General features: G+C 49.1%; 5 protein-coding genes across 5 annotated transcripts; 3 read left to right on the top strand and 2 right to left on the bottom strand.

Moving 5' to 3' along the window:
* VFPPC_10335 (NAD dependent epimerase/dehydratase) lies at positions 1–971 on the bottom strand (the record flags this gene model as incomplete). Its single annotated transcript, XM_018288722.1, has 2 exons — positions 1–776; positions 833–971. The coding sequence occupies 2 exons, from the start codon at positions 969–971 to the stop codon at positions 1–3; spliced, it is 915 nt and encodes a 304-aa protein (XP_018136749.1).
* A 2,968-nt stretch (positions 972–3,939) lies between these two features.
* On the bottom strand, positions 3,940–5,866 carry VFPPC_10336 (arylsulfotransferase protein; the record flags this gene model as incomplete). The annotated part of the gene is made up of 3 exons (XM_018288723.1): positions 3,940–4,164; positions 4,226–5,350; positions 5,411–5,866. The coding sequence occupies 3 exons, from the start codon at positions 5,864–5,866 to the stop codon at positions 3,940–3,942; spliced, it is 1,806 nt and encodes a 601-aa protein (XP_018136750.1).
* Positions 5,867–8,046: 2,180 nt separating this feature from the next.
* Positions 8,047–9,973, top strand: VFPPC_10337 (MFS transporter; the record flags this gene model as incomplete). Its single annotated transcript, XM_018288724.1, has 4 exons — positions 8,047–8,609; positions 8,666–8,766; positions 8,834–9,003; positions 9,059–9,973. 4 exons carry the CDS (start codon positions 8,047–8,049, stop codon positions 9,971–9,973), a joined length of 1,749 nt encoding a protein of 582 aa, XP_018136751.1.
* A 403-nt stretch (positions 9,974–10,376) lies between these two features.
* Positions 10,377–11,640, top strand: VFPPC_10338 (hypothetical protein; the record flags this gene model as incomplete). The annotated part of the gene is made up of 2 exons (XM_018288725.1): positions 10,377–11,226; positions 11,378–11,640. The coding sequence occupies 2 exons, from the start codon at positions 10,377–10,379 to the stop codon at positions 11,638–11,640; spliced, it is 1,113 nt and encodes a 370-aa protein (XP_018136752.1).
* Positions 11,641–12,049: 409 nt separating this feature from the next.
* On the top strand, positions 12,050–13,364 carry VFPPC_10339 (Indoleamine 2,3-dioxygenase subfamily; the record flags this gene model as incomplete). Its single annotated transcript, XM_018288726.1, has 2 exons — positions 12,050–12,952; positions 13,011–13,364. 2 exons carry the CDS (start codon positions 12,050–12,052, stop codon positions 13,362–13,364), a joined length of 1,257 nt encoding a protein of 418 aa, XP_018136753.1.
* Positions 13,365–14,230: the final 866 nt, after the last annotated feature.

Below are 14,230 nucleotides of genomic sequence, written 5' to 3'. Positions count from 1 at the left end.
CTAAAGAGACCGAATATCCAAGGCAACTTTATACCCCAACGGCACAGCAAGCGTATAAGCAACATGATGAACATTCAAAACCCGACAAACCAGCCCAAACGCCAACAGAATCACCATCCCCCACACCAACAACCGCATCACCACATTCTTCACCTGATTCCGGTTCCGTCGTCTTGACCGCGCCACAAAGTCCGAATTGTCATTGACATTCGGGAAAGACACATACTTGGGCACAGGCTCACCCAAAAACTCACACAAAGAGTCCCAGCCATCCGTGATTCTGTACTCGAGCAGTCGATCCTTTGGCACCAAGCTACGCACCTCTTCGTAATGACGCAGAAACACCTCCTTTCCTCGGTTCGGAAAGTCTCCCTCGAAAAAGGTATCAAAAAACTTCCTCAGCATGGGGTAGTACATGCTGGCTGCCCAGTCAAAGTACGACAGCCACTTCAGCTCTGGATCAGTGACACGCCAGTACACCGTCTTGAGGGTTGATGCGTGCCACGAGTCAACATCCCGGTTCGTGAGAATGACTTTAGCTTCGGGATATGCTTCGATAAGTTCCTTGGCGAAGGCTATGGCTGGCCAGTCACACACGGCTTGACAATTGCCGAGGAGTTTGTCCCAGTCTTCACGGGTGAACTTTTTGCCCTGCCCATCGTACTTGGCGCAGAGGGCGTCCATCCAGAGGAGTGCGTCTGGCGGGTTTTCAATGGAGCAGTTCATCATGTGGTATGTGTCGACGTAGCCGAGGTGCTTCATAGCAGCACGGAGGGCTGGTTTGGTTTGGTTAGATATTGGGTTGTGATATGCTGGGTTGGTGGTGACTTACATGCTGTGCCTGTTCGGCCGAGTCCCAAAATGAGGACCTTCATTGGAACTGTGCGAACGCATTTTGTTCGGTTGATGTCGCTGTCGTGTGTGAAGATGTCGGTAAAGGGCTTTGCTTTGTATTTCAAAGAGTGTGTCATGGTGACTTGAATGAGTGTAAATAAGGGGTATCCGACGGTTGATACAGCAAGCGAGTGGAATGAAGGAAATGACAGGATGGAAATGTATCAGATTGATGGTGAAGTGTAAAGTAACGAGAGACCCAATTTCCCCGTCAGAGAGCTAAATTAAAGACAGAATGCATTCAATGTATACTTTATCGACTACACGGCAATGATGGATTATTCTCCCGCCTACAAAATCAAAGGGGCGAGCGTCGTCATGGTCGGCACGACGAGCCGACATTCAGGAGCATGTTGAGAAATGCCAAGACTCACAAAGAAATTATCATCATCATTGTAAACAAAAATAAATCTAAAAGGTGGTACGCGGCAGGTACATATCGTTACATGTCCATACAATCAAGGTCCACGCAGGAGTGCAGAAAGGCAGGAGCGGAAAGGGGGAGGCTTGCAGTTACGAGTCCGGTTTACGGTCGGACAGAAGCGCCTCTTGCATAATTCTCTCCGATTTTCAAGGTCGAATTCAGACGAACTCCCAAGTCTGAGGAAAGCTAAATTCAACATCTACGTCTGCACAGAGGACTCGTCATCAGTCGGCTGCGAGACATGACCCTGGCCGCCAGCCATGGGGGAGCTCCACGATCATGGAGAAGTGGCTGCCGCTGGGTGCCACATGAATAAGCCTAAGTGAGATGCGGCCAGTGTCTCCAGTGATTCGACTATCATGAAAATAGTTCATATCAGGTAAGCTTACGCTGTGGAAAGGAACTCAGCAGGGAGGAGCTGTCATGATGCAGAGACAAACGGACTAAGGGAATCAGCTTTACAGCCATCATCGACAGTCATATAAATAGAGGTGCGAATTGCATTCGTCGGCCTAGATGAATGAAGGACCAATACCAAACCGTGTCTCATGCGGCTCATACTGCTGATTTGGGTGCAATGATATCCACCACAGAGAAGACGTAGTTGGAGCACGCGACATCCGACAATTGACTTACGCCTCTCGGATTTACTCACACGCCCCCCCATTATGGATCTAGCCTGTACTTCTGTCTCCGATATGCCAAAGGAGTCGAATTCTCTGGTTTTAGCTCTGCACATCTAACCTAGAACGCAAGGATCCTGAGCCGCAAGTACAGTGACTTGCCAGGGACATTGATGTCGAGCCCCGACAATCACTGCTTGGCATTTGTCTTGGCAAAGAGCGAAAATGTATGTAAAAACGGATAAACGGCTAATAGGTGGCTCCATGTGGCATTTCTGGCCAGTCGTTTGTTTGAGCAGCAACTGGCGGTTGGGATCGAACTGGGCAATTGTGAAAAGAGGCTTGATGACGCGGCTTTTGATCTTTGCACTTGGAGAAGTTTGCTGTTAGATGGTTGGTCACACCAGCCACAAGTTGATTGTTGAAGTGGGGCAGATTAAGTTAAGTTGACGGTTGGCTTTTGTCTGTTTCCCTTTGCAATTTGTTGCTGTGATAATTGGTTGATAGAGTCCGATAGAGTTGCATTGCGTTGTGTCGTTTGGCTGTAAACTGGTTGTGCTCAATCCCAATCAATGCACAATGGTATCAACACGAACGACTTCCTCAACGTATTTCCAAACAGTTTCTACCAGACCTCTGTCTTCCCGATTTTGTTGCCGGCGCTTGCAAAAGCGGCTGTATCCGCACCAAGAACTCGCTAACTGATTCATTCGCCTCTTCAAGCGCCGGGTTGTGGGCGGTCCAAGGCCGGGACGCGCGTTTCTGGCCATGTTTCAGTAGCGACAAGTCCATTCTTGCCGTGGGCAGATGACCTATTTGGGGACTTCCGAATGCCGTGTCATTCAACTGGAAATAATTTTTGGTGATGGTTTGCCTGGTGTTTGAATCTCGGCCACAGTTTCAACACTGCAGCTGAGGAGTGCAACAGATGTAAATGCAGATCAGCCGAGCTTACCTGAAGCCACAATTCAATGACGCCTGGATCACGTTACAGCAGCTGATTGCCAGGAGGCATCGCCGGGAAATAATTGTACCATTCATGTTGTCATTCCGAAGAAAGGAATTAATGTGGTTCATCTCCCACATGCCGGCGCCTCCACAGACCTAACACTGAGCTAGTTCATTCGGGAATTATACTGCCACGATGTTGAGGCGTACTTTTATCCGTCTTCAAGATAAAAGCCGAACAAGGCTATTTCCCAAGCTATCCCAATGAGTCAGGTCTGATGACAGACTGATAATTGATGCGCTAAGAATAGGTCCGATCAGATAAAATGCGCGTCCTTTGCTTCGCTCCTTGCTAGTGGCGTACTTGTTTGATCGGAACGATGTTTGACGTCAATTTGAGATCCTGCAATTACTATTTTGTCAGAATCTGCCCTATATACACGCACCATAGATGCACATCTGCAAATAGAAGGTCCAGCATAAAGGGAATAATGACACTCACTGAATAAACCACCACCTTGCTGTAGAAGTGAAATACATCTCAACTGCCGAGTCGGCACCGTTAAAACTAACTTGGACCACTTCAGCTACCATGTGGCGCCTGCAAGCCCCTAGTCCAATCTGCCACTACTAAAAGCAACCCTTGTCTAGAGGAAAAGGAAGTTTTGTCAAAGGTGACTTACGCGGCCTTTGGACGAGGAATTTTCGGATGACTGAGACAGCCTTCCATGGCAGCATCGAGCTTCTTTGACAGCCCTTCAAGTGGTGCGTGTAGTGGAAACCTCCAAAAGTTGATTACAACCTGACGCCAGACTTCATTGGTATGATAGAAGGGTGCGGTGAAAGCGTGACATATTATCTAAGCCAAAACATAATTAATAGAAGACCAACGCGGCAAATAAAATATACTCAATGCTATGTGGTATCCAACTCCAGGTATCTGAACAGGCAACTATGTACATACAACCCAACGCTCAATGCAAACCCTTACACAAAGAAAACACAATCAAAATCAATGGAAGAATGGAAGGGATCTTCGACCACTCTTTGTCAAAACTGCGTCAAATGGATGCCCTTTGAAGTCGCCGCCTTGTCTTCATCGGTCGGCAGTAAGCTGTACTGGGCTGTTCGTCGACGACATGTAAAGCAAGCCTTGATCGCAGGTCGAAGAGCCAAAGCAAATACCACAAGTCCAAAGCCTGTAGCAACACCTGTGAACCATGTCCATGTATTTTCATACTCGATTGATGCTTTGGGTCGGTCAATCTTGTAGGTCTAACATGACTTGGTTAGCAACTCAAAGGGAAAAGTGATGAGGAAGAGAATGTTGACATACAATCGCCACCTTAGTAGCATTGGCTGGTTGACTGGATCCGAGCGTGTTTCCTTTCGAGTCCACGGCCACAACTCTAATGTAGTCTGGGTGATCGGCTTCCAATAAAAAGTCTGTCTCAAACCCCGACCTGCTCTTTTTCTCAATGACCTTCCACTTTCCGGCGTTGGGACTATCTGTGCCCTGAAGCACCCAAGCAGAAACATCGGTTGCACCATTCCAGCTGGCATAAGCCCTCCACACCATTGCACCGTCCTGAGAGATGGCCAGGTCAGGATCAGTCTCTGGGGATGCCCGCCAGTTGAACTTGAAAACACGGTACGACTGCACATCGCCCGTGCCATATCGACTCTGTGGACCGTAGTGCGTCTCGCACAAGACCTTACCCTCGCGCGTGAACTCGGTGAACAGGCCGCTGTAGCCGTAACCTATGAGCACATTTCCATTGGGGAGATTTTGTAGTGAGCCCTGTGAAGCTGCAGGGACATGGGTTGGGTTCTTGTACTCGGTGATAAGCTCGACCGTCATGAGAACTTGGTCCACACGGAGACGCATGCCTCTGGGATGGGCATTTGCCAAAGGTCCACCGTCGTGACTGTTATCAAAGAGGGTAATCTCCTGATAGTTATTGTCCCATCGAGCGTCGTGCTGAAATGCAAAATTCGTTGCTTTGCCACCGGAGAGATCCTTGAATTTGTTTCCTTTGCCTCCCATCGTCCAAATGACGCTCCCCGTTTTCCCGTCGATGTAGAAAACGCTGTTGAAGTATCGGCTGGAAATGAGGTAGTTTCCTTGCACATCCTTGTCTATGCTGTTGATATGGAACCAGTCAAAAGGGGCACCGCCGGGTTCGCCTTCGCCGCCAATACGCCGGTATGTGTCTGCGATGTTCAGATGCTGACTTGCTCGCCACTCAAATACCAGGTCACCAGTCTCGATGTCAATTTCTTGAATAAGACAGTCCCAAATGGGTCCTGATTTCTTGCCGAGGGTGGATAGGTCTACCTCTTGAACATCGTATACAGTGATAAGAGCTGTGCCTTGCGGCGTAAACCGAAATTCATGCAAGTCACCTTTGAGGCCATTGGCCGCATGCAAGCGCCGCGTCATATTGTACGTTTCATCCAACTTAAGGAGAGAGTGTTAGTACTGGGATCGTGGAGGTTTCAACTGCAGAAAATGGCTGACCATGTAATAAGAACCTGCGCCGTGACCGCCTACGGCGTCGTTACCTGCCCAAAAGGTAATATAGTTGTGGCCCTTGTATTGCTGCGTCATGAGGTTGTAAATTTGTTTCTTGTCCCACCCTGAAGTCCAAATCAAATGGCCATTGTGGTCCAGAATGGTTGCTTGAGGATGAGTTGCTTGCTCAACATAGCCACGAGGAGAAAGGAAAGTCATCAAATCTTTTGAGCATCGACTATCCTGACGGACAATGTTTGGTCGAGGCGCGATAAGTTCCACAGACTTGAATTTTTGAACCGGGTATTTGCCAAACCGACCTTCATCGTAACCTTCCGACGACATGTACACAGGCTGTTCAGCATTGGCAGCACCAGCGTATAGGGATATGAGAAGGTTAAGGACATGAAGAACAGTGGCTACTGTGGCTGCTAGGCCTGCACCGTCATAGGATCGTCTCATCATGGAATTGAGGGAATTTGAATGGACTGAGACCTGTCTGAAGGCGGATGTAGGGGACGAGGGAAACGGGGATGGCGATAGTAAGGTGTCAAATCAACACCAAGACATCATCCAAAGAGATTGCTGAGAAAGATCGACTCGCTGGATATCAGTGCGGGATATCCAGGACTAAAGTATCAGGAAAGAGTTGAAGTTGGAATTGCATTCGCTGTAAAGGGAAATGGAAAACGTGACCTTTGCCACTCTTTCGACGGGCCAAGGAGGGCAGGAGCAGCCGCGCGTGTGGGAAATCTACCCAGAGCAAAGAGTGTACGCGCAATATCCTCACCACGTCAGCTTCCTCCATATTCCCATGTACATGAGGATACCTCGGGAATACTATGGGGAAACAACTCCTTGTCAATTAGTGCCAGCCAGATAAGAAACAGCCGCGCCCTAGCAGGGTTTCGATGTGAAGTTTCCCATAGAAGGGGGTGTGTGATACTGGGTGGGTTGATGAACGCCACGCCCATCGTCGCCAGTCGAACGACTCCAGAAGAAACCAGGAGTTAGATCTTGACACTACAACTGACCTGAAAATAAAACCCTACTGCTTGCCAGCCCAGAATGCCAATTGGACAATTCGTAGATGGAAATGGGGCTGCTGTGTCCTCAACAGGGTGCGTACGTATGTCGCGTTTGCAACATGAGTTCAAGTTCCTTCCGCCTGTGGTCATTTGCACTTCCAAATCTGGCGAAGCCACCATGTGGCTGTTCATTTTCTGAAATGATGCCAACCAATGTTTACGTCGCGTGGGTTGTTTGAATCGCCAACACGGGGTTGGTGGTCGGACCCTTCGCCGGGGCTACAGGTCCTGTGTGAGCAGTAGATCCTGTTTCCAACCCGTCGATGGCCTTGGGGAAGGGTGATGAAGGTAATGGCAGATCCATGAATAACCTCCATCTCGTCCAGACCACCGTTTCCTGCACCCCCTTCCCCTGCAAGAGGCTCAAGTAGCCCCGCAATCACTGGCAGCCCTTGCCCCAGCGGTTGAAATTCAGGGTTTCACTGAGCTTGGAGGTCACTGTTCAGATGTTCCGAAAGATATCCCGACTGCCTGTGGTCTCAAACGGCTGGAGACTTTGTCCACCGACACCTTCACAGTGGCGCGACAAGTCTGACTAAGTCCGTGGCTGGTGATGAAATGAAAGCATACGTAAACACTGAATTGACATTGTTGCCGCCCACTGAGGTTGAGTCCAGTGTGTCTTTGGCAAGTTTTTCCTGCAAGCTCAGGAGCCTCTTTAGACCAGTGCGTTCGAGTGCCAAGCGGAGCGCCTACCGAGGCAGTTAGCAAAATGCACCACGGCAAAAACCAGACTATTCTGGTCACGGTTCAATGTTGTGTCTTGTTTCCAAGACATCCCCCTCAGACTCTGCATTTGCCCTGAGAATACTCCCAAACCCCAGAACTTGTGGCGCACTTCTGTTGGCGTCGTCATCCCTCGCGAAGTACCAGTACCTACCTCGTCGACTCACTCCATGCTGACTCCAGTTCTCACCAGACATCCTGTGACCGCGATCCTTGATGAAGCTCAACGACAACTCTCCTCTTTGTTTTTTATTTAGAATATTAGACGCGCAACCAAGACTAAAAGCCCAACACTCCTTTAATTTTGGGCGCTTCGGCTGCAGCATCTTTTCGCCAAGACCGCTACAATACCGAACTTCCGGCGGGCCCCCACCAAATTGGCAGATTCGTAATCAGTGAAAGTCCAGCATAGAAAGCATTTGTCGTCATTGTTGTGAAGTTGGTAGCCTTTACCGGTGAAGTTTTTTATCGGACTGTTCAATTTTAGCACTTTGTTATTCCAGCGCATCGTCAGTTTGCTCAGCTTTCAGGGTTCTTTGACCGAGTCGACTTCGATAAACTTAGGCGTTGAACAAAGCCAAGAGGCATAAAACAACACTGGGGAACACAAACCCAAACTTTCTGAGGCACTCAACCGGAAGGTAATTATGACGCTGCATCGAATTCGGTGATACGAACTGCACCTAGAGTCTCGTGCTTGACGGCATCTGCTTTATTATCCTTCCTCTGTCTGTTGTATGTTGCCAAGATTCGGCAAGCTGGCCTCAAGATCTTCTTCCCACCGAATCAGGCCCGAGAACGCACTGGCACAAATAGATAAGCGAAGATATGAACACCCGAAATAGGTGGTTACGCTGGCCAGCAGAAGCTCCCGGCACAGGCACCGGCGACAGCCACACTCATCGAACAGCAGACGCTGCCCCAAACATGATAGACATGGAGAAGCTTAGAGCGTACCCTACCGCACCATCTGCCTATTATGGAGAGAAGAGCCATACCAAATCAGAGGAGGTGGTAAACTGGAATTCCTTGCCGCGAAAGGACCAGTTAGCCATTCTCTTCATATCTCGTTTCGTGGATTTCTTTCAGGTGGCCTCAATGCAGGCATATGTCTTTTTCCAGCTCAAACACTTTAACGAACGGCTGTCAGATGCAGAAGTATCTCAGCAAGCTGGGATACTGCAGGGTTGCTTCACCGGAGCGCAAGTTCTCACTGCAATCCTTTGGGGCAAGGCAGCCGATGCAAGGTGGTGCGGCCGCAAGCGAGTACTTCTGATAGGACTGGCAGGCACTGCGATATCATGCCTGGGTTATGGATTCTCGACTTCATTTTACGAAGCAGCACTCTGGAGAATATTTGGAGGTGCTATCAATGGCACTGTTGGCATTATGTAAGTATCGAGACCGATTCACCGTCGCTATACTTTGCTGACTTCCGTGTGCTTAGCCGGACCATGATCGCAGAAGTCACGGTAGAGAAGAGATACCAATCAAGAGCCTTTTTAATTTTACCGATGAGTTTCAACGTCGCAGGTATCATTGGTCCAGGTAAGCATGAAAGTCGAAGATGTTGAATTATGTTGGGCTCCACGGGTGCTGATGCATGGAATGATAGTCGTTGGAGGCTTGCTGGCAGATCCAATCAAGTCCTTTCCTCGGTTGTTTGGCGAAGCTGCCGTGTTCGAATCACAATGGATATACCAGAATCCATACGCCCTACCAAGTATAATCAATGCCATCCTTCTCGCCATTTCGACCGTTTTAGTATATCTATTTCTTGAAGAGGTGAGTTACGTTTCGTTTGAGTCTTCTTTTCTCTTCCATAACTAACCCGTGTAAGACTCTGGTGCTCCGAAGGAGAGATTTCGACTTTGGCCTTCATCTTGGCCATAAAATTATGGCCGAAAGATCGCCACATAGCAGAGATAATCCGTATCGACTTATTTCGACCGGCAATGACATGCCCGGCGTTGTGCAGCCGGCACAGTCACTTCGAACCAAGACGACAGCAAAAAGACTGCCTTTTAGTAGGCTCTGGACTCGGAATGTCGTATTCACCTTGATAACTGGGGCTCTGTATGATTTCCACCTCGGGTCGTTCACCAATATCTGGACACTGTTCCTTTCAACTCCGAGATATCGATCAAGCAACAGAGATGTTCAAAAGCGCTCCTTACCACTGCTGTTCACTGGAGGACTGGGCATGCCAGCAGCAACAGTCGGTATGGCCACCTCGATTTTGGGTATTTTAGGAATGGCTCTCCAGATGTTCTGTTACCCACCCATCCAAGCTCGGCTGGGGACTCTTCGGTCATTTCGATGGTTCCTTTTGCTGTTCCCGTTAGCCTACTTTATTGTTCCCTACATCTCAATCCTCCCCTCGTCAACAGAGCCTCCAGCAGCGTCTGGTGGACTGTACATATGGGCGGGCATAATTCTCGCCCTATTCCTACACACATCGGCACGAACATTTACCCTACCGGCTAGTATTATATTGTTAAACAACTGCAGCCCGCATCCCAGTGTCTTGGGAACCATTCATGGTCTTGGGCAAAGCGTCTCGGCCGGCTTCAGAACCGTGGGACCTGTGGTTGGAGGGCGATGGTACGGCTTTGGGTTGGACATTGGAATGATTGCCTGGGGCTGGTGGTGGACAGCTGCTGTATCCATACTGACATGTCTTGCAGCCCTGGGGATGCATGACGGAAGCGGACACGAAGTTTTCTTGGATGGAGAAATTGATGAGAAATGCTGAGGCTCTAATGTTACGCAAGCCTAGCGAAGAATTATGAACTGGTGGCAGTAATCTTCGCCTTCGCATTTACTCCCAAGACCTGCTATGCCTGGCTTGCCACTCGTTGCCAGCTGTCAACTATCTGCCAGCTGGCGAAGTTTTTAATAAACATTAAAGTCAATTGGTCAATTCATGAATACAAATAAAATAAACAGAGAGTGAACACTCCCAACTGCACGCACTCACCAGTGACCCCAACAATTCCTACACAGAGCTGTGCAATTTTGGCTGTCAGTGCATCCTAATGACCACTTTGCAAGCTAACAAAGTACCTAGGTAGCTGACGACTGATGAATTACAGAACAAGCACATTTGACTCTTTTCCACGTGCAAATGTTAGTTAAAAGCAGCGCCCTGTGCAAGAATGGAGGATGAACGAGCTACGGCTCCGGCTATGAACGAGGCAGGTGGCGTGGAATCATCACCCATCGGTCCTTCCAATTTAAGCGACACCGATGGGATACAAGAGTCAGAATTCGAGTTTGATCTTGAAAGACTGTTGCATGATCAGCCCTTGGATCAGGATGAAGAAGCCTATTTTCCATCCCCGTTCAGCTCCGCAGAGGACCTGCTGAGTCAAGATCTAATCCAGGGATCATCCTCAGTCGAGCCGGACGATGTGGACCGAAGAAATACTCTCATCCAGTCCATTGAATCTGAGGAACCAAGTTTCAAGATGAATGAAGATGATTACGCAGAGATGCGACTCTCGTTGGGAATATCAGGGCAAGCAGGATCTGTCGGCCACAAGAAATCGGTTGCAGATATTCCCAGCCCGACGACGCCTGGAACACAGATAGCACAGGAGGCGGGCACTTTAGTTGACCAACTTGAGTCTCCTCTTCAAGGCTACCGTCGTCGTCTGGGTCGGAACCTTGTCCAAACATCAAACGAGACTCCAGAGGAGTCCATCAAGCGTCCCAGATCCCAACGGAAGCGACCGTACGAGTTATTGGAACAGGAGACTGCAGCCATCTTGAATGACTGGAATCCCGCCACCCAAATTGCAGCACGCTATACGAACGAAACAGCAAGAAAACTCAGGAAGTCGAAAGCCATAACGACGGTTCCTTCGGAGCAGAAGCCAAAGCTTGATAAAGCCGCACTTATAACCTGTACGCCTTGGAGAGTGCTTCCCAACGCCCGCCTCGAGGTTTTGATTCGGGCGAAACGTAAAGTAGTACCTGCAAGCTATGAAAATGTTGATGGCGCTGGTGAGAGAGCCAAAGTACAGCCTAGAAAAGGTGGCCACCACGGCCGTGGTCGGACACGAGCGGCGACGAAAGGTCCTAAGACTTTGGAGGATCATGTTTTCGTACCGCCTAAGGTGGTACCTGAAAGTTCTAACAATGTGGTCAAATCTAGGGCTAGGGTTCGAAGAGTTATTGGAGGAAGAACAGGCATTATTGGTACAAGGCGAAGTCAGAGGACGACCACCAGAAATTCTAGCACGACGAGTAGCACTATTGCCACGGTCGCTACGAATTCCGTTCGATCTACCCCAGTCCGAGCTGCGAGACCAAGAGGTCGACCAAAGTGACGAGGTCGGCCTCGAATTCGACCTAGCACATCAAAAACGTAGACGAAGTGTTCATCATATCTCGAGAACTGAGTTGTGGAAAAGGTGAAGGCGGTGCAGGACGAATATCAATGTGCGGTTTTACAGAGAGTTACTGGCTGTTGTGGTGGAAAAGAGTGCCGCATAACGACGTCGACCTCACTTTTACGAAACAAGTGTATACTGGATGGATCTATCATCCGTATCTGGATCTTAGATACGGGAATTGAGCAAGGTTAAGTGCAACTGACCCACAAGCAGGGAGTTATTAAGGTTGTCAAAACTGTCACGGCAAGGGCGTGGATATGTACCCCAGCTGGCGTTATGCTCAGATTGGTAACGGCGACTCCCAGCATTGGCTTACAGTATATAATTAGCTCACGAACCATTGGTAGACCGGCGATATACTTCAGCAAAGATATGATACCAGTCTCCAAATTTTAGTCTTTTTATTCGCTCCAAGTTGATTATACAGTACAATGTCTGCTCAAATACCAAACCTAGAGAAGTTTGGCCTCTCCAAGTCACTTGGCTTTCTTTCCGATGAGCGACCCCTTGAATCGTTCACCAATTCCTATTTCGCTGCCTGGGACGATATTTCTGGCACATTACCCCAAGATATACGGTCCCATGAGATTGGGGACAAAGTGCGGCGATTACCAATCCTGGATGGCACAAAATTGGTAACGGAGCTGCAGTACCGACGAGCATACGTGGCCTTGGCCTTTATTATTCATGGTTACACATGGGCTGGATCTGCAGATGGAAAGCCATTGGGAGAGATTCCACCACAGCTCGCCGACCCTTTTCTTCATGTCTGCGACCATCTTGGTCTACAACCGGTGTTGAGCTACGCAGGGCTTTGCTTGTGGAATTGGGCTGCAATTGGTGGCAGTGGAAGTGCATCAGGCGGATTTCCAGACCTTGGGCAAATGAAGTCAATGGCTACATTTACAGGAACACGAGGCGAAGATGCATTCTACCACGTCCCGGTGCTTATTGAGGCTGAGGGTGGTCCGTTGGTCTCTCTTCTTCTCAATGCGGTTGCGGCAGCCGACGACTCTAATGATGCATTTGTGATCAAGGCCCTCAACGAATCTGCAGAGACACTTGCGCGCATGGGGGCTCATTTACCCAAAATGTATCCCGTCCTCGATGCCCAGCATTTCTATCATACGATTAGGCCCTATTTTGGCGCGGGGGTGGGCAATGAAGACAAAGGTTTGCCTCGTGGGGTAGTATTCCAGAGAAGCAACGGAATCGAGGAAGAAGTAAAATGCATTGCAGGCACAGCAGGGCAAAGTGCATTTTTTCAGTTCTTGGACCTCGTGTTGGGAGTAGAGCACAAGAAACCCGAGGATGCAAAGGAGACCTTTTTCCAGGTACGTGGATTGAAGGACTCTGCCGGCTTCAAGTCAATGGACTGACATGACCAACCAGGAAATGAGAGCCTACATGCCCCGACAGCATAGAGACTTTCTCAACCTCGTATCGAAATTGACATCGCTCCGAGTTTTTGTAAGCAATAACAAGCAGAACCAGGTATTGGTGGATGTATACGATAATTGCTTGAAGCAGCTTCGGCTCTGGCGAGGCAAACACATCGCCGTGGTCTCGAAATACATTGTGCAACCTGCGCGCCAGGCAGCAGAAATGGCTGAAAATGGGACAAGTACAAACGGTGTGCATGATGCAAAGGATGAAGATCTTCGAGGGACTGGAGGATCGGCATTGATACCCTTTCTCAGGCAAACCAAGGACGAAACATTGGGGTCAGGTGGTTCCACGTCATAAAATAGGGTTCACGAAGAGACAAGAATAACGGGAAGTATCTGTGTTAGTGCTCGTCATTGTTATTGGGAATTTACTAGATCTCAGCCTGTGCGGACTGGGATCTTCGACGCCTGTACGGAGCACTTGATCCCCCGATGCTTGGCCTTGCAGACGACATATGCAGCACCACTTGTATTGTGCCATCTGTAACTTCTGCATTTACAAACGCTAGTCCCAACATGAAGCTTTGGGCATGCAGTAGTGGCGCTCCCCCTCAACCAGTCAGCAATACCAGAGTTTGTGAAAGTGAGGCTGAGAGCTCAAGCTAGCTTGATGTGAATGCAGGATTTTCGTGCTGCCAAGGCGACAATCCATCATTGTCCGCCAGAAAATGAAACAAAGTAGAAAAACACCTTGTCTAGGACTTTGGTTGCCTCACAAGGACACTCAAATACGACATGGGAGTTGTGCCTAGCTGAAGCAAGATCCCGTCTGCCTAAGCATATAAGCCTCCTCCACCTGAGAGTGGCTTGCCAATGGTTCGCGACGGCGTCAACCGGCCCCTGGTTTCCGACAAATGCTTGCCGGGAAGGCCAGTTTAGTGGATCCGAATGGCTCGATTGCCGTGCTAGGCATCCCAAGAGTTGGCCGCGGCCTGTTTTATCTGAGGGACTGGAGCACAGGACAGAGAGTCCTAGGTTGCATGTGTGATATTCTCTCGGCGTGCCGGAGGGCTTGGAAGTGGCTAAAAGAGTTTACACCACACGGGATATTAATGTGCCAATGTCGTTGTACATTTAAGGCTGCACTTTCCGTTTGAAAATTAAATACCTGTTCTTGTTTTAACCTGCAAATCTTATTCCCTCCCCTCATCTCCCTGTCCATAT

This window comes from Pochonia chlamydosporia, assembly GCF_001653235.2.
Source record: "Pochonia chlamydosporia 170 chromosome Unknown PCv3seq00010, whole genome shotgun sequence".
Taxonomy (NCBI): domain Eukaryota; kingdom Fungi; phylum Ascomycota; class Sordariomycetes; order Hypocreales; family Clavicipitaceae; genus Pochonia; species Pochonia chlamydosporia.
The sequence above is the reverse complement of the archived record's forward strand: the minus strand, read 5'-3'. Positions and strand labels throughout refer to the sequence as shown.